This window comes from Symphodus melops (assembly GCF_947650265.1).
Source record: "Symphodus melops genome assembly, chromosome: 5".
Taxonomy (NCBI): Eukaryota; Metazoa; Chordata; class Actinopteri; order Labriformes; family Labridae; genus Symphodus; species Symphodus melops.
The window spans coordinates 28,728,049-28,754,588 of NC_136695.1; the positions used below are offsets into that span (position 1 = coordinate 28,728,049).

General features: G+C 45.7%; 2 protein-coding genes across 2 annotated transcripts in view; both read right to left on the bottom strand.

The window, feature by feature from the left end:
* Positions 1-607: 607 nt before the first annotated feature.
* On the bottom strand, positions 608-15,590 carry LOC306823537 (neurexophilin-1). Its single transcript, XM_079343126.1, has 2 exons — positions 15,201-15,590; positions 608-4,428 (listed from the first exon to the last, which is right to left on the bottom strand). Exons 1-2 carry the CDS (start codon positions 15,282-15,284, stop codon positions 3,619-3,621), a joined length of 894 nt encoding a protein of 297 aa, XP_079199252.1. The 5' UTR covers positions 15,285-15,590; the 3' UTR covers positions 608-3,618.
* Positions 15,591-17,168: 1,578 nt separating this feature from the next.
* The window catches only part of thsd7ab (thrombospondin, type I, domain containing 7Ab), a 174,498-nt gene continuing 165,126 nt past the window's right edge, over positions 17,169-26,540 (bottom strand). The window contains exons 29-32 of the mRNA XM_079343602.1: positions 25,213-25,295; positions 24,189-24,402; positions 22,443-22,530; positions 17,169-19,481 (exon numbers count right to left, since the gene is read on the bottom strand). Coding sequence (XP_079199728.1) covers positions 19,391-19,481; positions 22,443-22,530; positions 24,189-24,402; positions 25,213-25,295 — 476 coding nt within the window. The 3' untranslated portion in view covers positions 17,169-19,390. The remainder of the gene's footprint in view (positions 19,482-22,442; positions 22,531-24,188; positions 24,403-25,212; positions 25,296-26,540) is intronic.

Below are 26,540 nucleotides of genomic sequence, written 5' to 3' on the forward strand. Positions count from 1 at the left end.
GAAGGAGCCACAGGTCGGATCCGAGGGTTTGTTGGGGATCCCCCTTTTTTTTTTTTTTTTACTGTCAGAGGAACATTTGCACATTTTTTTCTGCTTGGGTCCAAAGTTTGTCGGTCCTCTTGGGCCCCCCTACTGGTCTGGGGCCGTACATGGGGTGAAGTTCTTAACATAAGTAACCCCACGCTGAAGATTTTAAATTGTTGTGTTCTTAAATAAATGTGGTAAAACTCAAACTTTTCTTCAGGTAAAAACTCTGAATCACACACAAACTGTAAAAGCTGCCTCGGCTGATCTGCAAACACGACAAATAATGAGCTCATAAACGTTTACATCATGAATTTATTTACACTTCCAGCGAGAAGCGCGAGCGTCCACTCATCCGAGGTTCTCGCTTACTTCCTGTCTGTAAACTCCTGGAGGGAAACATTTCGCCTCTTCAGCTGCTAAAAGCACAACAGTTGTGTCTCTGACACGAGCACGTGACCTTCACGAGCAGCGGCTCTGACAAGCCCTCCTGATCTGTGTTTACAGCCAGCGAGTGTTACACACTCAGGGACGCGAGATGAGCACTAAAGGAAAACCAACTTTCCAAACTACTGTAAGAACAAAATCATCTTAGAGCTTCAAATCTGAAGAGGGATCAGTCCGACATGCGAGGGATGGAGGGGCGGCGCTGCGCCTGAGGGACGGAGGAGATATGGCCACAGAAAAGTTCAGTTCTGAGAGACTGGTGCGACGTGCACGACTTCCACTCGGAGAGTTGTTGTGTTATAACTTTAAAAATATTCCTTAGAGTGGGAAAAGAGTCCGACTGTAACCCCCGGCTGCCTGACAATAATTGACGGCGCCACTACATCCTGTTTTTTTTTTTTTTTTTTGTGCATCTTAACATCATCGACCAACTTCAGAAACCGGGATAATCCGCCATCCTGATTTTGTTACCTGGAGAAAAACAAACAAAGCGTTTACACATTTCTCCCCGGTTTCTGACTGCTGCTGACTTCCTGCACAGACTCGTCCTCCTCCTCCTCCTCCTCCTCCTCCTCCTCCTCCTCCTCGTCACGTACCAGCAAAACAAAGACGACGTGCTCCACCGTCAGCGGTCTCATTCCTACCAGACCTCCAAATATGCAACTTACACCTGTGTGTAAAAGTGAAACATCATTAAGATCCGTGTTTACCCGGTTTCCTCCGTGCGACCGAGTCCACGTTAACGTACGAATGGCGTCTCTTCTAATACATTTGATTCCTTTAAGAGAATCAAACGCAGTTAAGGTAAAACATCCACGTCTGATGTGCGAGTGTTGATTTGTGCAGCTTTAAGTCAGACGTGTAAATACAGCGTGTGTTTCATAAGGTCATTGTTGATTCAGCCTTAATCAGCGCGGTGGATAATTGGCAGCGTTTCCCCTCAGACGACAGGAAACAGCTCCATCCCTCAGCAGCTCTCACACCAAACACTTCTGTGGCAGACTGTTTACACTTGTAAGATTACGTGCATAATGAGGCTGCATTGTCTCGGCAGAGTGCTGCTTTAATTCTTTGAAGCTGAACAAACTGTCCCCGGCACATTTCGGGTAGGGGTGGAGAGAAATCAAAGTCACTTTATTGAGATGAAAGAACTGGCCCAAACAGCGATCTGAGACATTAGTCATTCCTTCTTCTCGCTGACAGATACATGCTCTCAATTTACGAGTCAGGTGCTTCCAGTGATTTCTGCCAGCCTTGTTCCTCCACATCATAAATTCCTCTTTATGCTCACTCATCCCACAGGCGGACCCCGACTCTGCTGGTCCGCCTCGTCACAAAAACACACCCCGCGTTGGCATATTGGATGTCGTCCAGGCCGCCATTAGCAGTAACGGTGTCGAGAACGCCATCGTGAACTGCACTGAATTTAAATAGGCAGCAGAGATTGCGCCCCTAGGTGCACATTTGTGTTTTTTTTTTTGTTCCCACAGGTTTTCTATCAGGACTTTAATTCACTCTTTCTGTGGTGTTGACTCTGCAGAGCTCCCACTTACACCGTGTTCATTTCCTCTAAATGCTTCGCATGCAGCCACTGGCTCCCAATTTGTGTAATGAAGCTTTATAGCCAATTGGAACATCCAATATCATTAACAGCCAGAGTTAGTCTCATCCAGGATTTTTATTTTTTTATTCCTCCTGATAACCAGAGGTGCGAACGCTGTGTGATTAGCACCTGCGGTTTAATGTATGTCCTCCTCCTTTTCCTGGAACAGTTTCACATATCACAACATCTCACTTTTTTTTAAACAAGTGTTTTCTTCTCATTCAGTCTTTGATACATGAACTTTAAAAACCATCCTCAATCCTCCATCACTTCTTTTTTTTTTTGTTTTTTTTTGTTCGCTTGTTCAAATATCTATTTTTCGAACACTTTGAACTCGTCTTGACCTTGTTTTGTTTTCTCATTATCAAGCACTTTTTCTGTGTCGATGATTATTCCGGTGTTATTTTGGGATTCTGCGGGGGCACTGTGGGCTCTGACACTTTTCTTGTCGTGTAAGTGATGCACGGGGTTGAAAGTTTGAGGACTGAACTTTGTTGTAAGTCGTAAAAATATGAGCAACAGAAAAAAAAAAGGAAATGCAGGGGGGGCCGAGAAATCTGCAGAATTCAAGCACAGTCAGGAACGTTTGAGTTTTTTAAGGAGCAGTTCAGTACCTCTGTCATTTTGTCTCTTCTTCTTCTTTTTATTCACATTTATGGACATGTTGTTGCTCATTTGTGATTTGACAGGAGCTCTCTCTTTTGGTGTTGATTACCGTGCACCATCCGTGGCCTTAAAAACCTGCTAAAACACAACAACATCATTTAAACATCATCATTTTTTTTTTTTTTTTTTGGTCTTTTTCTCCTCCGACTTGATGGAGATTATTTCTGACAGCTGCAATAACACAAAAATATAGATGGACGTTATTCGGTTTGTTTATCACACTCGGTTCATGCACGGACATGGACGGGAATCCAACGACAACATCAGAGAGGTGCACACTCGCTCCAACGATCACACTGCAGAAAACAACACCACTCAGAATAGGTTTGCTTTTCCCATTATACCCTCTAATGCAAACTGACAGATTCTTCTTATTTGCGGTGACATTTACGCGTTTGCGGTGATTACCCGAGACTGATTGGAAAAGACAGAAAGCATGATTGAGACGGAAACACACTATCAACGTAAACAACTAAATTAGCAGGAGAAAACATTAATAAAATTGTTTTCTGGTCTTTGTGTAGAATCCGTAATATTTACATAAATACAATCAACATATTTTTACGGTTGGCTTGAGAGTTTCCTTTCGATGTAAGCAGGCAAGCAGCTATGCATATGATGTGAGGATCGCAGGCCTATAAACGCTCTCATAACGACCTCAGGGTCGGTCTGTTCATTGGAGCAACACCCGGATATGTTAGCTGTAGTAACGCCAGTCCACATCTCAAGTTTCAAGTGTCCTGACTCCATTTTCATCCGAACACTTTGACACCACCGAGGATCTGAAATCTCGTCTCTGCGTCTTTTTTTCCCCCTCCTCCTCCTCCCGTCCTCCTCCTCCTCCTCCCGCTCCTGCTCCTCTCCGTCTGCTCATGTGATCAACCGGTGGGGAGGTACGGGGTGTCGCTGTGGTAGTTGTAGTCGGGACAAACCTTCTGCACCAGCTTGTAGTCGGTGCTGTAGAAGGTGATGAAGATGCAGATGACCTTGAAGGGCTTGGAGCACAGCCAGGACACGTGGCTCTGCGTCTGCTCCTGCGGGCAGCTCTGCGACGGGTCGTGGGCGCACAGCGAGTTCCTGGTGCCCTTCTCCACCTTCTCGTACTCCACCCTGCAGTTGAACAGCTTGGTGTCCTTCGTCTCCAGAGCCGTCTGCTGCTGCTGCTGCTGCTGCTGCTGCTGGTGGTGATGGTGGTGGACCTGCTGGTGCGGCTGGACTTGGAACTCCACGGCTTTCGTTGGCGGCACGAGGCCCACGGACACGTTGCCCTGACCTGTTGAGTTGTGGCGGAAGTAGACGCTGAACGTCCCGTTGCCGTGATCCACGATCTTCCCGGTGATGAGGAGGTTCAGCTTCACCGTTTTGATGTTGGAGTGGAAGTCGCCCCAGCCGAACATCTTCTTGAACTTGCCCGTCTTGACGATGGGCCTCCGCTTGGTCCTGGAGCGAGGATCTCGTTGGTTGGAAGCGTTGTAAAGCCAGTTCCATTGCTCCCGTTTGGAGTAAAGCTCTGCGTCGTCGTAGTTCATATCCAGAGAGGTGAAGTTCTCTTTGTCGAAGAGCGTCTGAGACAGCAGGCGGCTGATGGAGAAGGCCTTGCTGCTCTCAGTCCAGTAGGTCTTCGTCTTGGATTTCAAGCTCTCTCTCAACTCGGAATTGTCTGAACTTGATGAATCGGCGCTGCTAACCTGAAAGGACAAAAAGAAAATCAACCATCAAGCTCCATAACACCAACAAGGCTGCAGAAAGCAACAGATAATAATCTCATTCTGAAATCATCATGTTGTGGATAACGTTGGTCGCAGAGATGACCACTGACATACGTTCAAATAAACTTTTCTCTCGAGACTTCTAAACCCGGTTCAATATTCTCCAGAGGATACTTTATTGGAAACAATACGGCTGATGTGAGCGTTGGCTGAAAGTGTTCGAATGCAATGGTAAATCTTTATTGTAAAATTTCAGACCGTAGTTTGTAAAGCTCTTTGCTGGGTTGGTGTCTTCTTGTCCCTGTTTTGTTAGAAATCAGCTGCGACTTATAATGTCAAAGGTCACATGATCTCCTCCTCTTCTTCAGGTGAAATCAGTGTCCTCGCTCCTCTTCATCATGTGTGTGAAGTGTGTTGTTGTAAATCCACTCTGATCCTGTATTTGATCATGTCTATAAACCCCTCTATTTCAGCCCTGCTCAGAACAGGCTGTTTCTGTGTCTGTAGCTTTAAATATGTAAATGAGCTGTGTCTGACCACGCCCCCTCTCTGGAAGGGCTCGGGTGTACTCGCTGCTTTCTGGCTCCATGTCCTATTGTTTACGGTGAGAAGGCAGACTCAGAGGGCAGAACAAACACCTAGCTGTGGGAGTGTCACCCACCTGGGGGAGGGGCTACTGCCCTTTGTGATGTCATGAAGGGAACATCTCCAAACCGGCCTGTTTGAGCACACATTTTCTGACAAGTGGAGCAGGCAGAAGACGGACTAGAGACACATGTTACAGGAACATAATAATGTGACGACAGAAATAATCAGTCCATATTCAAAGTATTTTCTGAAATGAAAACTAATTAAAGATCTCTCTATAAAATCAGTGTTTCCTGCGTACGTGTTGTGGAGCAGCTCATTACCACTTGGAACTATTTCAATTAGACACTTGTTGATGGTGCCGAGTCGCAGGATTCAATGTTACCTTAAATGTGTGAGCACATGTCTGCCTGATAAACCATGAATATGAAATGTGTCACAAAGCATGCCAGCTATTGATGTGAGCTGTTTTTAGTTGGTAATTTTCTGGAAGCACCATCTAGTTTATTTATTTATTTGAAGTTAACCTCGGTCTTTGAGTCACGCAGAGATATTTCAGAACGCCATCGTGGGGCGACGTTATGTCGACGTCTGGCGTTAAAGAGACACATGAATGAGCTTCTTTGTACATGTCTGCTGAAATATGAGGGAGATATTCTTCTAATTAAAAAACGAGCGAACAGGAAGAATAGACGATGACACAGAAGGGGTTGGATGTCAGCCCCTTTAACAAACGGCGTTGACACTGTAACCGATGCTTACAGCGTGCGCAGGGCGTCTTAATCTTGATTAAGAGTATTCCTGCCATACATCGAGATGAATGAAGCGCTCCTCGGCTGCTGCAGACGTGATGCAACAGCAGACTATTACCTGCTGAATGTGGCCTGAATGGATGATTGATGATTCATTTTGTGTCTCTCCTCTAACAATCACACAGATGAGAGAGCGAAGATCCCAACCCCCCTTCCCCCCCCTTCTCGCCGCCGCCCTGCAGAAGCCGGGTGACAGTGACGTTCGAACCCCGGCCGAGGAACGTGACAGCAGATCTATCTGGTCGAAGCGTTTACATTTTGCACCTTCACCTCGCGATCGATACTCTGAAAATAAGCTCCTCTCTCATTCACAAAGTTCACCGTGTGACATTGTGGCGCTGGAACAAAGAGCGTGCCGAGCTTTCCCCCCCGTTTTAACTCTACTGAGGGAGCGCGCCTTCGTTTTATGAACTTCAGAGTGAAGGACTTTGAAAAGATGGCCTCCAGTTGTTTTGCAGAGGCCTCGATGATAAATGACCCGATGCGGATGAACCGTTTGTGGCATTGTGGAGACTTTGGCTGAGTGGCTGTTGCATCTTTTTCTCTCTCGAGACAAAAGGGACGTCGCCTAAGTCGCCTGTTTTTTTTTTCTTCCTTTTTTTTTTAATGCAATATGATACGCAGAGTGAAATCAAAGCCTTTCAAACGTGAAAAAAAAAATCCACATTTGGAGGAAGCCAGATCTTTGCAGTGCGTCTGTTTTGTGAAAGATAAAACGAAGGAAGAATGTCTGCAGTGACGAGGTGAAGAGGAATATGAATTTGTGCACAGCGGGGCAGTTAAACGTATTAATGAACTGCTCCTTTTGTCTTCCATCGCTGGAAACAAAAGTCTGTCATGTCGCCCCGCTGCTGATGTATTGTAAAAAGATAAAGTGAGGCTGAGGGTGAGGGAGGCTTCCTGTGCAGGATTTATTGGCACCATTATAGTCCAACATAAAGCTCCTTAGGATGTAAAAGAGAGCAGTGAAACAGTCTCTTATAGAGTGTCGGCGAGGAAGCCGTAAAGACCGTTATGACATTACAGTTCAGTCTTTATTCTTAAGACGTTTAAGGTTTTTTTTTCTCCTTTAAAAAGGTGCAAATAAATGTTTTATATGCACACTGTAAAAACTCAAATCCTAGCGAGTGTTTGTCCAATTTCTCAGTCCAGAAATGAAATAAATTTAAGATGATTTGGTCTGAATTGCCAATGATAAGCGCTGCGTCGGTATCGGCTGATTTTGTTCCTGCCGACAGACATCTGCACATCGCTAAGTAACGTGGCACGAACCGAGGCTTGAGCCGATGTTTGTAGTTGAGTCGTAGCATCAACGGGCTGCAGACGCTAGCGGAGTCGTAGCATCAACGGGCTGCAGACGCTAGCGGAGTCGTAGCATCAACGGGCTGCAGACGCTCGCAGAGTCGTAGCATCAACGGGCTGCAGACGCTAGCGGAGTCGTAGCATCAACAGGCTGCAGACGCTAGCGGAGTCGTAGCATCAACGGGCTGCAGACGCTAGCGGAGTCGTAGCATCAACGGGCTGCAGACGCTAGCGGAGTCGTAGCATCAACGGGCTGCAGACGCTCGCGGAGTCGTAGCATCAACGGGCTGCAGACGCTAGCGGAGTCGTAGCATCAACGGGCTGCAGACGCTCGCAGAGTCGTAGCATCAACGGGCTGCAGACGCTCGCAGAGTCGTAGCATCAACGGGCTGCAGACGCTCGCGGAGTCGTAGCGTCAACGGGCTGCAGACGCTAGCGGAGTCGTAGCATCAACGGGCTGCAGACGCTAGCGGAGTCGTAGCATCAACGGGCAGCAGACACTAGCGGAGTCGTAGCATCAACAGGCAGATGTAGCCTCAGAGGAGACACTGAAGCATGTCAGTGGACAGCGGAGTTCGGCGTCTGTTTTCCAGCTGTTTGTCAGCTAACGCACATTGTCAACGAGGTGGAAAGTTTAACGACACTGCATGGGTTCTAAGACGCACCAAACAGAACTTCTACACATTGTTGCTTTAATGTTGTGGAAGGGGAACGACACTCTGAAGGCCCTTCACATTCAAATGTCATATCGTTCTTAGTTTTATCTGTTTGTTTTTCAATTTGTGCAGAACATAAATAAAGCAAACAAAATGTACTTGTTTAGAATATATATACACTCAACAAAAATATAAACGCAACACTTTTGTTTTTGCTCCCATTTGTCATGAGATGGACTCAAAGATCTAAAATTCATTCCAGATACACAATATTACCATTTCTCTCAAACATTGTTCATAAATCTGTCTAAATGTGTGATAGTGAGCACTTTTGCTTTGCTGAGACAATCCATCCCACCTCACAGGTGTGCCACATCAAGATGCTCATCAGACACCATGATTAGTGCATAGGTGTACCTTAGACTGTCCACAATAAAAGGCCACCCTGAAATGTGCAGTTTTTGCTTTATTGAGGGTCTGGGGACTCAGAACCAGTCAGTATCTGGTGTGACCACCATTTGCCTCATGCAGTGCAACACATCTTCTTCGCATAGAGTTTATCAGATTGTCAATTGTGGCCTGTGGAATGTTGGTCCACTCCTCTTCAATGGCTGTGCGAAGTTGCTGGATATTAGTGGGAACTGGTACGCGCTGTCGTATACGCCGGTCAAGCACATCCCAAACATGCTCAATGGGTGACATGTCCGGTGAGTATGCTGGCCATGCAAGAACTGGGACATTTTCAGCTTCCAAGAATTGTGTACAGATCCTTGCAACATGGGGCCGTGCATTATCTTGCTGAAACATGAGGTGATGTTCATGGATGTATGGCACAACAATGGGCCTCAGGATCTCATCACGGTATCTCTGTGCATTCAAAATGCCATCAATAAAATGCACCTGTGTTCTTCGTCCATAACAGATGCCTGCCCATACCATAACCCCACCACCACCATGGGCCACTCGATCCACAACATTGACATCAGCAAAGCGCTCACCCACACGACGCCACACACGCTGTCTGCCATCTGCCCTGAACAATGTAAACCGAGATTCATCCGTGAAGAGAACACCTCTCCAACGTGCCAGACGCCATCGAATGTGAGCATTTGCCCACTCAAGTCTGTTACGGCGACGATCTGGAGTCAGGTTAAGACCCCGATGAGGACGACGAGCATGCAGTTGAGCTTCCCTGAGACGGTTTCTGACAGTTTGTGCAGAAATTCTTTGGTTATGCAAACCAATTGTTTCAGCAGCTGTCTGAGTAGCTGGTCTCAGACGATCTTGGAGGTGAACCTGCTGGATGTGGAGGTCCTGGGCTGGTGTGGTTACACGTGGTCTGCGGTTGTGAGGCCGGTTGGATGTACTGCCATATTCTCTGAAACGCCTTTGGAGACGGCTTATGGTGGAGAAATGAACATTCAATGCCCGAGCAACAGATCTGGTTGACATTCCTGCTGTCAGCATGCCAATTGCACGCTCCCTCAATGCTTGCGCCATCTGTGGCATTTTGCTGTGAGACAAAACTGCACATTTCAGGGTGGCCTTTTATTGTGGGCAGTATAAGGTACACCTGTGCACTAATCATGGTGTCTGATGAGCATCTTGATGTGGCACACCTGTGAGGTGGGATGGATTGTCTCAGCAAAGCAAAAGTGCTCACTATCACACATTTAGACAGATTTATGAACAATGTTTGAGAGAAATGGTAATATTGTGTATCTGGAATGAATTTTAGATCTTTGAGTCCATCTCATGACAAATGGGAGCAAAAACAAAAGTGTTGCGTTTATATTTTTGTTGAGTATATATATATATATATTTCTCAAAAGCGAAATTATTTCGAACACTGGAGCAGAATGTGTCAAACAGGATTCCTAACACTCTGTTTGCTCAGTTAAACGTGAACTCAGTCTTTACACACTTCCCAAAAAGATAGACGACCCTTTGACCTTTAATCCCCACGATTAGCTGCGTTCACTTTGTGTGAGTGTTGCTTCTCTGAGTCGTGATAAGACCACAGTCTCTCATGATCACATGAAATATCATTTTCTCGCGCAGTAATTACTGATGTCTCTCTGTAACTGAGTTTCAGTCTCAACGGAGTCCTGAAACCAGATCAAGGGATATTAGGGGACCGCTTTGAGCCGGTTTAAGTGACTGTCAGGCTAATTAGTGACGCTGCAGATTCAGCATTCGGCGGTGGAGGCTGAAATAGAAACTTCCGAAACAATGCCGATCCAAGCAGGTTCAGCACACGGTGAGTTCACCTTTTATCATTTTGTCAGCCAGGAAATTAGATTTCCTCCTCGAGTTTGTTTTGAAAAGCACCTTAATTTTCCGTAACTTTCCGTTATGAATACTTTCGTCAGCGAAGGTGTCGCTGGAATCTTTTTTCTTTTTTTTTCCCCTAAAGGGATTTTATTCTCCATTTTCCTCCCGAGATTATCAAAATTACACAGCGCATCTGGAGCGCGTGCCCAGTCATCATCAGACCCAAGTCCTTGTTGTGCGAACTGGCTCTGTTGTCACCGGCGTTATTTATGGTCCCCCAAACTGTGACATGCAATTAGCTTTCATCTAAAGCACCTGACAGTCTCTGGATTAGAGCACTCGGAGGCACATTCACAGAGACCCCCACTTCACGGATTAGAGGCCCAACCTGTAATCCAACCCGGGGAGATTAGGCAGATCAGAGGCAGTCCTGACTGAAGCAACGTTTATATCCAGAACACCCCGACTGACTGCACCAACACTCGGAGGGCCAAGATTTACCTCTCGCCAGCTCGGAAAAACATGCAGGCAGGCACAAAGAGAGTGTGAGACGCACGAGCGCGTCTGAGAGAGACACTGCAGGGAGAAAAGGAATAAAAGTGGCGGTGGATAAAGGGCGGGAGGAAAACAAACATGGCAGCGTAAAGGTCAACAGTCACACTTTGATCACTTTGGGTTTAACAGATATTGGATTGTCAGTATGAGGTTTTTATTACTCGGCTGACTCGACCGGCTGTAACCCGAAAGTGACATTTACTTTGCACTTAATTGGCTTTATTAATTGCAGCGTAATCTATTTATTTAACTTAGATTTCTAAAAGCACTCACAGGTCGGACTTTGAAACATCTCGTGAGCTCATCAAACTCGACGATTGTTCGAGTGGAAGATTCGACTTCATAACATAAGATAAACTTTTTATTCCTCGCAGGACGGAGACGTGTGCGGGGTTACAGCAGCAGAGAGCTGAAAAAAAACAAACAGACTTAAATAGAAAATGAAGATAGAAGTTGTGGAGGAGCTGCAGTGTAGTCTGCACATTCAGCTATATAGAAATAAATCCTAAACCCACTCCGTGCACAGAAGGTTCTGCTGCCCGCGTCGACTTGAATGGCCACTCAGAGGGCAAAGGTCATCCTGGAGGACACTCAGCATGCCGACTTTCTGCCGTCAGGGACAAAGCTCACTCGTGTTTGGAGGTCGAAATCTGGCAGACAGCTGAGCAGCTGGGTTTTTAAATAAGATGTTACATGTCTGTTTTTATTTTATATCCTTCAATAATCCCTGAAGGAAATATTTGGTTTGGCGCTCTGTTAGTGAGAAGCTGAATCACACACACACACGTGCACAAACAGAACGTGTAGAAAAGCATGAGAGGAGAGATGATGGCTGCTTCACACAGATCTCTCCAGGTTCCAGACCCACGTCCAGATCCTGCTCCGCATCGGGACCGACCCGGGTCCCTCCAGCTGCTCGTACTGTGACCGTTCACTCACGCGTCCATCATGCTGATATCCATAGAGCTGTATTTATGTCTCGGTGTTGTTTTTAGGATTGTTGCAAACCAAATAACAACCCCCCCCCCCCCCCATAAGTGATTACACTACCTCCAACGAGCCTGGACTCTGTGTAGAAATAGAAAAGGACGCCTTTACTGTCACCTCGCACACATTCAGACATCCACACAAACAAACAGACCTGGGTGAGACTGAAGAGCCGGTAATGTGAGGAAGAGTCTTGTGAGCGAGTGCAGAATCTAAAATCTGAAATTAACATTTTTCATGAACTCTTTGTTGGTTTACGTTCAAAATACACAAAACTTTATCGATCATGATCATCACGACGGTGACCGTAGTGCAGTGATGGTGAAAGATGAATTTAATATTTGTGTGTGTTAATGTATATATAGAGTGTGTGTGTGTATTAATGCAGAGATGTAAATACTCGATTTGTTCGTTTCATTTTCTTGAATTCAGATTTATGTGCTGACTATTCTTTACGCAGAAGGATGAAGTTGTTTTATTGTCCGTATTGTTTTTTTGTGTTTTTAAACTTTAGATCTTCAAACTTTAAAAAAAGTACAAAAACTTAGCGAGGAATCGTCTCGGTTCAAGCTCAGCTGTACAAACATGTAATTTGTGACAGAAGCTTAATCTGATATTTTGGTGAGGACGTGTTCCAACATGCCTCTCGGCTTCTCCTTTCTCCGAGATGTTCCAACTTGCTGACCTGTTTTCTGACTCTCCCGTCCTGCAAACCCCATTAAACTGTCTGTTCATATAATTCCCGCGTGTGGCTTTATGAGGCAGAATCCCTCCACAAAGATAACACAAACCTTGCGGCCGTGCACGGCTCCTTTAGGAAGCGCCTCTCAGATTGCCAGATGTGGCGTGCGTGCGTGCGTGCAGGCTGTTGGACGAACATAAATGCTATCTTCCTCTTGGCGAGGCAGTGATAAGGCGCAGGCGTCCGCTCTTTGAAACAGGAAGATAAACAACCCCCGGCTTCCCTCGGGAGCTTCGGAGGGAGATTCTATGGACCGGCCCCCTGAACAGCCAACAAATTCCACCTTTAATGGAGCCACCGGAGGAGCCGGATGACTCTGCGGCGGGTCGTACACAAAAAACAACTCGCGAGGAAGAATGAAAGTGCGTGTCAGTTTTCATTTACCTGAATGCTTGCTGTGCGGGGACGATTTGTGAGCGCGGCGCTGCTGGTTAAGATGGAGAGGGAGCCGGCTGATGGCAGATTTGAGCTCGATTGGACGCCGCGTGTTTTCACGGTTCACCTGCAGCACTCAGATATTAATGTGCACGTCGGCCTTTTTAACAGTGTTTGTGCAGGAAAGCTGACTGGAGCTCTTATCTGCACAGGCTCAAAGTGTGACGAGCTATGAGAGGTTAGAGTTTGGCTCAAGGACATGTTGTGGGGATCAAACCTGTGACCTTTCGGGTGAGTGATATCTGAAGTCTCGCTCCAAACGCCTGCGGCACAAATCTTATTTAAATCTAAATTATGACTTCCAGGTGCCATAAATCACAAGTTTCTTCTTCCTCAAATCTGCTCGGAAGAAGAAAAAGTTCAGAAATATCTTTAACGTGGAGCCGCGTCTCTGCGACAGAGAAATATTCCTCCACATGAGCTGCGTGTTTACGGGTCTCGCCGTCTTTAGGAGAATGATCCGGCGGCGCTCTCGGGGGAAATGATCGTCGTCAAAGTCGTTTACCGTGAATTTAACTTGTCTCGCCTTATGAGGTCCCCCCGTCGCCGAGCTGATGGATCAACTTAGGGCTTTTTGATGCCCGCTAAGAGTTTAGGTCTATACTCTGGCAGTGATATCAAAGTGTTACCTGAGGGGGGTCAGAGATGATGACAAATCACAAAGTGTGTCAAGACATCACAGGCAGCTGCGGATGGAGCCGAGCGCTATCACTGCTGCAGCGCTCGGAGAGGCCAGGGCACAATTATCACCATGACTTCTGAGGAGGATAAATACTGTACGCGGACAGACTGCGGGATATCAGAGCCGGGCAGTTTAAGAAGAAGAAGAAGAAGGAGGAGGAGGAGGTGGAGGAGGTGGTGGTGGTAGAGAGAGAGAGAGAGGGGGGGGGGGGGGGTAGAAGAAGAAAAAACGTAGCCACCAGTTCTTCAACTTACCCAGAGGAAAAATGCATAATCATATTATTTCACACACGACTTGGTTCAAAGGCGGCCAAAATAAGTTTGTGAGGTTCCCATGGGTCTGTCAATCTGTTGAAGGAGCTGCAGGCGAAAGCTTAGGATGCACCGAGTACGAAACAATTATGATCATCCCATTAAAGCATAGCGAAGCAATTTGGCAGCCCAGTCTGAGAAAAAAAAAAAAAAAAAAAAAAGAAGAGAAAAACACACACACACACACACACACACACACACACACTTCCCCATCTAGTGATGCAGTGAGATCAGCTCGCACTACCATAACGCTGCGGACGTGTAGCAGCCGTACTCACAGAGTCACGCTCGTCTTTGTTTGTGACAATTAAAGAGTCCGCCTGATTGCTCCTAAAATCAAAGAACCCTTGTTTTCCTTTCGAGGTGCCGCGAAGTAAAAAAAGAAGAAGAAGGAGAAGAAGAAGAAGAGGGGGGGGGGGGGTGAAATGATTAGTGCGCTTAGTCAGCTGTGAAATTGAGTTTATGGTTTTCAAGACGGTGAATTCAATTCGATAATGGGTATTAAGTTGTAGAGAATAATTAATAGTAATTGACTTCTTTCCATCACTATGCAAATTAAACACAGATAACACCACGGGAGCTTTTTAAGGCCAGTCAAGTTTGCGGGGATTAAGTTTATGGGAATTGTTTTTTTCTTCTTCTTTTTTTTTTTTTAGGGGGGGGGGGGGGGGGTTGGGGGTGCAGCGAGGAGTGGCTCCTGTTCGCCTTTGATTGCTTTGTTGACAGATTTATCAGCAGGTGAGGGGTGACTGTCTATCCGAGGATTAAAGGAATTGGGTTGTCACAAACTGTCAAGGCGCTGAGTTAGGAGCATTCTGGTGTGTTTGTCATAATGGGCTCAGGCTGATTCTGCGACCGCTCTGTCAAATACATCCTCATTCAACTGCGTCTGTAAATGGGAGGAAGAGGAGGAGGAGGAGGAAGGGGGGGGGGGGGGACGCAAAGAGGCAGGATTGAAAAAGGAGGGAGATGTTTAAGTGGGGCTGTTTGCGGGGTGGATTTGTCAAGATGCAGATTTGGATTTTTGAAAGCTTGTGTTCGTTTTGAATTTGTGCCGAGATGAAATGAGTCGCTGCATTCAGCAGATACAAATCAAATATTTCTTTTTAGGCGTGATGTGTCACCAAAGGATTTTAATAATCAGCCTTTGACTCTCCCGTAACACCTGTGAAATGTTCCTGAAGAGGAGGGGCTGGACATCTGCACAAGTTTCACATCAGCCTGCACTTTACATGAATTTGCATCATTAATTTAAGACCTCGTCCTTGTTTGTTTTTTTTAATATTTGTGTTTGTAAAGATCCCTGAACAGTCCTGCGTCCAGACTGACACTCATCACACATTTCACTGAGATGTCAAATGAAGTGCAAATGAAATAAAGGTCAAATCAGAACAACATTTAACTCACCAGAGAGACGAGTGACAGCAGCAGAGCAGCAGCCCGCAGACATGTGGTCTTCATGCCTCTTCTCTGTGGAGCGTCTCCCCTCATGTCAAACTGTCCTTGATCTTCTCAGCCGGGGGAATAAAAAGGAAAAGAAAGAGCCACCTCCTCCTGACTGAGCCGGTATCAGCTGCCCAACTTGAGGAGAAATAAAGAGTGAGGGAAGGAGGTCCTGAGGCGAGAGAGCACAGAGGAGTCTTCTCAGGCTCATTCAGGAGAGTCACGATAGCTGTTGAAAACGTGGCTTGGTTAGAGGAGATTTCTGTGTTTAGTTTCTGAAGTGAGGTTTGGAGACGCTGCGAGGAGAACCGAGGTGATCGTACATCTGAGTGTCCGTGTGCAGGGACGTTTTATACAGCGCGCTCTGAGGTTCAGAGAGAGAGAGAGAGAACGAGGAAGGGGGGGAGGGAGAGGAGAGACAAATAAGAGTGAGTGAAAAGATGGGAGGGAGAGGAGAGGAGCGGAGAAAAGGGGGGAGCAGAGGAAGGAGGTTCACATCATGGAGTTTTTGAGAAGCAACTTTTTCTTTGAGCCTCGTCATTGGCTGACATCTAGTGGCCATTTTTATCCTCTACACGTGCAGAAACAGTGACAAGCATGAAGCTGCCATATTAACTTCCTCAAGTGAAGAAGACAGCTGACAGTCACTGCTGCGACTAACATTTAAATTATGTCTTTACGTCTGAAGATCACTTCTACTTTAAAGGTCACATGATCTCCTCCTCTTCAGGTGAAATCAGTGTCCTCGCTCCTCTTCATCATGTGTGTGAAGTGTGTTGTTGTAAATCCACTCTGATCCTGGATTTGATCATGTCTATAAACCCCTCTATTTCAGCCCTGCTCAGAACAGGCTGTTTCTGTGTCTGTAGCTTTAAATATGTAAATGAGCTGTGTCTGACCACGCCCCCTCTCTGGAAGGGCTCGGGTGTACTCGCTGCTTTCTGGCTCCATGTCCTATTGTTTACGGTGAGAAGGCAGACTCAGAGGGCAGAACAAACACCTAGCTGTGGGAGTGTCACCCACCTGGGGGAGGGGCTACTGCCCTTTGTGATGTCATGAGGGGAAAATCTCCAAACCTGCCTGTTTGAGCACACATTTTCTGAAAAATGGAGCAGGCAGAAGACGGAGAGGATGGACTTTTCTCATCACTGGGGGGTTTGTCGACATGTTAGAGGAACATGCTGAAGAGGATTTAGCTTCATGTGGAAACTTTAAGATCTAAAATGTTGAAGCAAATTACAGAAATTGTCCTGAAACTTTGTGTTTTTAACCGTGTCCATATTTATTTTCTCTTGTTCTTCCCATACATAGAAACATCCTGTACAAAAACAACTTCCTTTCTTTCTTGTGGTCCCCCCCCTTTCTTTCTGTTTTTCCCACAACACACAGCTTGCATCATGGTGACAACGATCAGCGATATCACACACTCGACTTATGCAATATTCAAACTAAACATTTTCTGTGCGATACAAAATAAATGTACACATACTTTGATTTTTTTTTTCTCCAAAAAAATAAAAAAATCGTTGTTATTTACAAATCCCACAACAGAAAAAAGTAAACATTCTCCACACCAGGTTGTTTTTACGTTAAAAACGTCTTTTCTCGTTATTCACATGTCGTTTGTACAGATTCTTTTCTTTTCCACCCCACCTTGTATGTCGACTGATTGAGTACCTGTGATACGGATACCTACATGAGAACGTTTTAAAATACCAAAAAAATAATACTGTGGTGTTTTCACACTTGCACAAAACTCTGCATTTTTAACTTTAACTGGAATTATTCCTGCCTGCAGCTCGATCTTCGGATAAGGTGACGCAAGAAGAAAGCAGGAAATATTCAGGAAGTTCACCACGAGCATCAGGGAGGGGGGTGAAGATTAAGTCTTACGCGTGGGGCACGATGGTACACGTGCACGTGTAACCTCCGTGCACGTCTGATTCTGTTTCTGCGTCCTTCTTTTCACGTCATGTCTTGACTCGTGACATCACTTCCTCCCACCAGACAGGCTGTGAGGTGCACAGTCAGTCAGGCACAGTCGTAGTCATGTGACTCAAAGTGTTTTCATGTCAGTCGATATCGATAAATGACAAATCATTTCTTTTACATTTTAAAGCTTTTTTTTTTTTTTGCTCCTCAGTGGAAGTCCAAGAAAGCGGACGGTGAATTGTTGTTTAATCAGAAGCTTGTTGGTCAACAGGAAACGAAGGCATCATGGGAAAACCTCCCTAAAAGGGCCCCATGTGACGGCGATCGCTCTCATTGCCCTGCGAGGTGTGGCGTGCATCTTCTCTCTTAAAAACCAACGTCAACGAAAGTCACCGAAGGAAATGAAGAGGACTTAAAGAGTTAAAAAAGAGAGAGAGAGAGAGAGAGAGAGAGAGAGAGAGAGAGAGAGAGAGAGAGAGAGAGAGGGGGGCCCCGAATAATTTGATGAAATAATCACCACTGGGTTTAATGATTGTTAATTATCAGAACAAACTGAGGAAAGTTGCATTATTGCAGTGATTTTATCGTCGCTCCTCTGACCTCGAGAAGAAAAGAAGAGTGAGTCCTCTTCATGTCGACATGTAGTGATGAATATAATGAGCACTGCTCGCCCCGTTCAACTATCAACATCTGTCACACGAATGTTAGTATTTAGTTTTTTTTTTGCATGACATGAAGGGTTAAAAATTATCGGCCTGTTATTTTTTTTTTCTCAAAACAAAACTTCAGGTTTTTTTGATAAAAGGTTAGACCAAGACTTCAAAGTGGTCTTGGTCTTGAGACCACTTCTTAAAAAGGTCTTGGAGACCACCACTGATTGGCTATTTGTCCAGGTTGTTTCTGGTGTTAGAAGGAACACGCCTCTTTCTAAAAAAACTAAAAACTTTATTTAATTTGTACTTTGATTTTCATCATCGGGGTCACGGTCTAAGCGAGTGACACGGCACACAAGATGAGGACTTTTCTCTGATATCTCTGGGTCTGGACTCAGTCTCATGGGTCTTGGTCTTGGTTTTGGAGCACTCTGGTTTTGGGTCTGTCTTGGTCTCGATTAGAGTGGGGTTAAAATAACTTGCATCTTTAACTTCCTCGGGGGCAAAACTAAAGTGAGTAACACCAGACGAGATCTACAAACCACAAAATGTACTTTACTACAACCCCAAAAAAAAAAAAAAAAAGTCAGCTGTGAGAAACCAAATCTATACATATATTTACCGGAGATTCACACCTGTGTTTGTCGGCTGTGACACGTTTTGCCCTTTTTGAATGTTCTTGAGTTGACCTTTACGCAGATGATCCTCTGCTTTATGTCAGTGTCTGTCTGTGGAAGAGGCAGTGTTTTTTTTTTGTTTTTTTTATGGCAATCAAAGGTAGAAGTCACATGTGCATATCATGCTGCACTAATATAGTGCAATGTAGAGCCTGAAATGCAGGAAAGAGTGGAGGCAGGCAGGCAGGCAGTAGTCTCCATGAACAACTGATTGCAGGCCATCGGCATCGCACAGATCAGTTTATCCCAAACACAGGCCTGTGCGCCTCAAAATCAAGCAAAAAAAAGAAGAAGAAATGGCTCCCTTTTGTTCAAGACTGTAAAAGAGATTTGAGTCAAAACCCCAGTTGAGGATTGAGGAAAAAAGGAATCCAAACCTTTTTATGGAGATTTTCCTCTCCCTCCTCCTCCTCCTCCTCCTCCTCCTCCTCTTCCCTGCGGTGACTTTTGGCAACGTACGAACCGTCAGAGCATCCTAAGCCTCCAGCTACTCAGCATTTTTAGGGACAAGCAGAAAAGCGTGGGGGAAGAGTTGGAGCTTGTGCCGCCATGTTTCCGAGACAGCAGGAGAGTCTTTTCTGCCTCTGAAATTAGTCTTTTCTTTACAGAGATGTGATGGAGGGGCCAAAAAAAAAAAAAAAAGGCATTTCATTGAACACGGTGGAGGTCATGACGGCTCCAGCAAAGAAAACAAACAAACCGGGGAGTGAATGGAGCTCGACTTGAAGCGGTTAAACCCCGGCAGTGTCTCCGCTAAGAGGATTTTCTGTAATTTCTCCGCTCTGTGACGTGTCCATTCACGCTGCAAACATCCATGTCCCTCACTGCAATGGCTGTGATGAAGTGGGTCTCTATGACAGGTGAAGTGCTGGGCGAGGCGTCTCCCGGAGGACTACATGTCCGTGTCCCCGTCGTAGGCGAGAGTCAGAGGCTTTAGTCGGTTGTTCTGCTGCCTCTGTCTCTGAGGTCTCTTTGGCTTTTTGCTGTGAGGAAAGATTAAAACAGAGTCAGAGGAGACACTTACCATGAAGTCACAGAACCTGACGCTTTGTTTGTCAGGTTCAAATATCAACGTCACGCCAACCTACCAGTGACTGCTTCCTACTTTAAATCTGCCCGACTTCAGCTTACGTTGTTGCATCAGATATCTGACGATCTTAGTTATAAGTCACGTTTCCTGCTGGGCTGTTATTCCCAGGAGATGTTAAAATTATAATTTGTTATTGGAAAGTATTTAGCTGTATCTTTGCACACATAGACTAAACAGGAAGTGGATGTAGCTTGGTTTAAAAAGTAAAGCGAACGGTGAAGTACTTTAAACCTGCATTTTTAATAAAGGCCAGCAGGGGGCGACCACATTGGTTGCATGAAGCGGCATCCTCGAGTGTTGAAAAATTAAACCAATGCTAAAATGTCAATGTCTACATTAGAAACAAACATGTTTACAGTCTGGTTCAAAAACTGAATCTGCATCAGAGCAATTTCTTTGCTTTAAAAAAAACCCCAAAACAATATTATTATTTTCTTAAGTATGTGGTACAATTAGCACTTTCCTTATAGGTTTTAGACACCATCAGTCTTTTCAGATTTACCCTTCATGATCTGAAACATCACAGACATCTTAAGCTTACTTCTGGATTCTCATAACGTAACGTCATAACGTTACGACGGGGAACTATGACAGAAACATTTAGTGAAACAACGGGAGAAAAGGACGACTCTCTACCTTGACCTGATGTGACTTCAAGAGTAAAACATTCAAAGTATTAGTGAGTTAATTTGCATGCACGTGACAGCTGATAGCTTGTGGGGGAGGGATGCACCTTTTAACGGGGAGATGTTCTGAAAAATCTACTTCTACATTTATTTGGAAACCTGAGAGTCTACAGAACCACAAAAATGTGAAATAAATCCATCCAGTCCTTTTGTTTGTGTTCTGCAGAAGTCTGACAACTCAGGGAGAAATGCTCCGCTTCAAATGTGCTCCCCTTGTGATGTCACAGTGGGATTCAGTTAATTGCATTTAAAGAGACACACACACCAAAACGGAGCGTTTTGAGAGAGCAGGTTTCTGCAGGGTCACAAACCTCCTCTGCTGCTGGATTCAAGTTATATTTGGACCAAAGCTCAGAAACACAGTTTCATTTAGAGCACCGTTTGAAAAGGTGGAGGAGGGGGGAGAATATGTCCTCTTTAAGGTAAGACAATGTGAAATCTACTTCTCAGCTCCGTGTTCAAAACAAGAGCAGCACAAAGAAATACGCTTCATGATAAATGTAAGTCTCCAGAGACCGGCTGTGATAATCAGTAAAGCTAATGTTTAGTCGTGCTCTTTCAGTTTGAATCTTTACAACCTTGTTTCTATAGTTTATTTTCGTCACTTAGCACCTCAGGACAGTCCAATTAATACTTCCAAACGTGGAAAAAACTTTCTCCCAAACTTAGTCTCAAAGCAGCAGCACACACTCAGGTGACACGATGGTCTCCTGAGCGTCGAGATTCTTCAAAGAGACTCTTCTGGGGACTTGGATAAAGACAATCAGACGAGCTCTCTGGGGACGTTTCTCTGAATACGCCGTGTGATGATGAGCTGACAGAATCACTGCACAGTAAACATGAAACGTCAGCACACGTCAGCACACTTCTCCCGCTGCCACACAAATCAGCCCCCATCTTTTCCCTGTGGCTTTCGGCGACGTTTGTCAAGTTCACAAACACCGACAGGAATACTACTCAGGCTCCAAGTATGGATTGTTTCCGCTGATTATTCCCCCTTTTTTTTTTTTTTTATAAAAATCCATAACATTGCTGAAAATACTTAAAATGATTGTGAAAATGTCCCAGGACTAAAAGTGATGTGCTCTACAGCCGATACAGAAAAGTCTATGAACAGGAGGTTAAATGTTCTCGTTCTCTTTGAGCACGAGATGCTCCTGTCAAACATACACATACATTTTTTTTTAATTTGTATTTTGATGCTGGAATGAGCATATTTCACATTTTATGCTCCAAAAATGACCCGAAATAAAAGATAGAAGCTCATTAGTGTTGATTTAAAAATAATTTCTGCTCAGAGTTTAAACACTTTGGTTCTTCAAAGCTGGATACAGAGTAATAACATCAATATGTTTAATGTGTGAAAGGGATAATGAGCTCTTGATTTGGCAGGGAATGAAATGAGAGGGGAATAAAAGGAGGAGGAGGAAGGAGGAAAGGGGGGGTGTGATGCCCTACTTCCTCTTTCAGCCACAAGAGGGCGGTGTGACACCATGCAGGAGGGACGAACAGAGGAGCCTTCAGTTCGTGTCCCTGCAGTGATATTTGTGACTGGCTTGAGGTAAACACTGATCAGGTATCGGTCACTTTATAAACCATCACAGGTGATCGAGTCGACAGCTAACGAGTCACTCTACAGGGCTCTAGTCTAACGGGGTGGACGAGTCTTTGTCCTCACCTTCACCAGCACGTTCACTCAGGACACTCAGGCAGGACGTGTGACTCTTTACAGAGGTCACGGTGGAGAGGTCAAGGACTGCAGGTGTTTACACTGGAGGCTGTGTTTTGCGGTTTGAGAGGAGGGGTGTGTGTGAGTGTGTGTGTGTGTGTGTGTGTGAAGCCTCCACATCCTCATTAGCTGCTGCTGCTGCTGCTCTGAGCCTGCTCTTGGCAGTCGGGACAGGTGTAAGTCATCTCGTGTGCATTTTGGCCCAACCACACCGCCGTCCCGTTGGCGTCGGACTCTTGGGCTTTAAGAGAGCGATGCAGTTTGGCACAGTAGCTGCTGCCCTCACAGACGACACACGGCACAAACAGAGGAACAAAAATATATATTGATGTGAGGGGGGCCGGACGACAGACGAGGGGGGGGGGGGGAAATGAGGGATTGGTTTAATGAACGAGGATGATGATGATAAAAAAGGGGGAAATTAAACTCTTCAACTCACCAAGCTAGGTATATCATAGACACTATGAATATGAGGAGCACAAAGGCTCCAGCTGCTACACCGTACACCCACATCTTCAGCTTCCCATCTGTGGAGGAGGAAGCTCGTCAGTTTGTGTGTTTCACATCAACGCTGAGCGACTAAAGCTGCAGCACTTCAGTCTTTAGACAGACGCAGAAAACATTCCCCCCCCCCACACACGGCTTCTTCTCTTCCTCCAGCAGCACTTCATAACACACACACAGCGTGTTTACATACAGAAGACTCGAGTGTCACACCCGTTCTGATCTGGGGTTTTTTTAAAGGAAGACTGTGAGACCTGGTACTCATAACTCCAGTGTGTCCTGACTGTCTACAGTGAGGGAGAAACTGTGTTGTTGTCAGAGCTGTGTTTACACGGCCGGCTCCTCCCCTTGTGTATAAAAGCTGTTTGAGTCAAGAAGAAGAACACACTCACTGATTATCTGGATGTCACGTAAACGTTTTTTAGATCACTTAACTGAAGAGCGCTAACATTAGCATGCTAACAGAACAAAGCAGGACACAGGCGCTTAGTGGGAGTTATAGCGCGTTCCAACTGATGAGTGGAGACGGGTTGGAGGTGTGTCTCTGGAGGAGGCGTGGCCAAAACAGCAGCTTGTTTTGGTTTCATGTACTGGATCAAAAAGTCGCACACTCTTCCTTTAAAGTTTCCTGTTTTTTTGTGTTTTTGTGATATAATGCATCATCTTAAAATGTGTTTCTTTGTGTTTCTCCTGAAAGTTAAAAACACGTTTGTGGCTGTGTGTGATGGAAAGACATCCGTAAGACGAACGAGCGTTTGCTCCTGACAGACGCTGACTCAATCTGTTCTGCACTCGTGCGTCCCAAATGTTTGTGTTGTTGTCGTGCACCATCGGGCGCCGCGCTCTGTGCAGATGCAGCTCTCCAGAGGTAATGTACAGCAGCAGTTTGAGATTAGGAAGCGAAGTTTAAACATGCATCAGAGCAGACTGGAGCAGACAGAGAACATGTGCGAAGCAAATCTTCGTTTTTAATGCGCCGAGTCGAACGGCACGCACGGAACAAAAACATGCTGATAATTAGACGACGCTGCGTCTGAAAGGAAAGGGTCTTCTTGTGTTGTCGTTTGGAAAGCTCGTCCCTCAGCTGTTACACTGTGATCTGCAGCTTGAGAAAATGAGTGAGAAGCTTCAAGGGAAGTCGTGTCCTCTGAAAAACATTCGACGTTCCTGCTTCTAAACTTTCCCGTGAAGGAAAAGTCTTAAAGGCTGTGATGTGTGATGTTCTGGCCTTTATTGCAGAGCGATGACTGCTCGTCTGCATTGACAGTAAATAAATATAAGCCATATTTTAAGCTGTCACTGTGTGGAGGTTGTTTTTTTTTTTTTCTTCTTCCTGTTGTTGTGAAAGATTAATTACACTGTCAAAGTAACGTTTGCCAAAAACTATAAACCGACCACGTCTGCATCCTCCCGCCTCCCTCCGCGTTCGTGACTCAGAAGCGTTTTCGTGAGGTGGTTTTTATAATTACGACCTGACAAGTGGAAAATAGGAGCTTCTGAGGAGTGCATTAAGGCAGGCTAAGTTCCCAGAGACATGACAGTTTAGAGATTAAAGGTTTTCACTTGACAGCACATAAACACTTCTTTGGCAAATTCTCTCCGGCTCCGCGTGTCTCGCTCGTATTTTCTGTATTTTCTAATCTCCGTTTGAGGAGGACTTGAGTGGTTCTGGAGGTCTGACCTGGTCCGTAGGGCTGCAGGTACCAGGTCCGGCCGGTGCGTCCGGGCAGGATGGTGCTAGGCAGGGTGGGGTTAATGGCACGACTGGTTTTCACGTCCCCTCTTTTGTCGCCCGCCGTGGGGATCTCCAGGACGGGGATGGGGGCGCACTGGTCCAGCTGACCCGTGGGCGACAGCACCTCTGTGAATCCCTCCTCGCATGTGCAGACGTTGGCCTGCAGGGGGCAGAAAAGACTCGTTAGTGGTTTGAGAGACAGTGAGAGTTCTGGGGAAAGTCAGCATGAGATGAAAATACTGTAACGGAGCGAGGCGTGGAGGCAGGGTCTCAGTTTGATCACATGACCCCTGCCTGTCATTTTAACTCGTTTAGTCTCAGCTTAACACAGAACAAGCACCGCAAACACTCAGATCTTACCAGAAATACTTTGACTCACAATAAGCCACATCCACCTGAGCGGTCCAAACAAACATCTTACTTCAAGACATAAAAAAACAAAAAACAAGGTCTGAATTTCCTCTCAGAAGTTAAAATATCTGAATCATTAAATCAGTAAATAAAATTAAATGATGTCTCTCAGTGTTGACATCATGAACAGGACGTCTATCGTCTCCCTACATGGTGCTCGGCCTCGCTGCTCGCTCCTCAGCTGCAGGTTAAACCTCATCTACTGTCTGTATTTTTAGTAAAAGGTTCAACTGGACAGATTAACCCTTTAATGACCTGGCGTCTCGGTGTAGCGGTGTCCTGCTTGTCCGCGGGGGTTGACCTCGTGACCTCGGAGGTGCTAAGCCTGCTCCGCATCAGATTGCTCTGACCTGCTTATTCTGTCGACGTTCAGCTCAGTGTTTAATAAACAAACATGATATGAAGCTTTGAGATTAAAGTTGAGTTGAACGACAGGAAGTGGGTCGAACATCTCTCAGATGTGACCTGTGTTTTCTGGTGCGTGTTCTGTTTTTACACGTGTTCGTATGTGCAGATGAATCTGTCGGTACGATGACGATGACGATGACGATGTGCTCACCTCGCTGCAGAAAGACTTGGGCATGAGACACGGAGGGTCGCAGGAGCTGTTGTCCATCACGGGGTAAATGGGAGGACAACCTCCTGCAACACACACAGAGACAGTCGAATGACAAAGGGGACAAACGTGCGTCCTGCTGGGTAACCGCCCACACATGACCACGACAACGACAGACTCTTTCAACAAGCATTGAAAGGGGGGGGGGGGGTTAGAGTTAGGGTTAGGCGAGGCCGGAAGGCGAGGCTCTGGATTTACCGGGCGATCTCCGTTCCTATCCTCACCGATGGTCACAAGCTTTGGGTCAGGACCGACAGAACGAGATCTGGGACCAAGTCTGCTAATTGGTCTTGTTGCTGGAGAGGTGCCAGTTCACTTCCTGAGCTCTGCCCAGGTTCCTTTGAGCAAGGCACCAAAACCTCCAGCAGCTCAGGAGCGCTCCCTCATCTCCCCGTTCGTGCATATCCACAGGATCCTGTAGGTGTGTGTGTGTGTGTGTGTGTGTGAGTGTGTGTTCAGCATGTTCAAACAGCAGAGTAAAATTGAAATTTCCCCTCGCAGGGATCTCACATGCAGCACAAAGGGAACGACCCGGGGTGTAATCCAGAAAGCAGATTTAGCTTTAAAAAAAAAACAAAAAAAAAACTCGGGAGATGAGTCGACTGAAACTTTCTTTCATCTTCTAGAAACAGCGTTCACCTCCAACTCAGGCACAGTTACCGTGGTTACAGACAATCCACAAAAGTGCAGGCTCAGCTGTCCTCAGGTTCCCCCCCCCAACAATTTTTTTTTTTTGAAAAGCGGCGTTGAGCGGCGTTTTTCAGCCTGTGTGTTCGTTCCCTCCTTTATGAAAGGAAAAGTCAGGGAGGTTCAGAGTCGACATGTTCGGGAGCTGAAAAGCTGCACAGGCTGCCTTCGCCCACCGCCTCTTGCTCCTTATAGATAGAGGTCCCTGCTACTAACACAGTGGAGCTGACATTCCTCGTATGCATTTTACCTCCTACATAAAGCTGCTGGTCGAGGGGCTGCGTTCTCCGAATTAGAATAAATTCAGCCGCACTATAAATCATGAAATGAAAAGTTCAGAGCTTCACGTTGTCTTCACATTTCAGCCGAAACAAAAAGACCCTGAATTAATGAGCTGAACCCACAACAGCTCGACACGTTCTCTTTAAGACTGACTTTATGAGCCAATCGATGAACAGTTCGTTTGTACAACAGTGATTTGATTAAGATTGACATGTTAGCAGTAACATAAAGTCAAACGTTATTGATTTTCAGGTTTTTAAACCAGGAGCATGATGTCAGATATCTACAGAGTGAGAGGATGA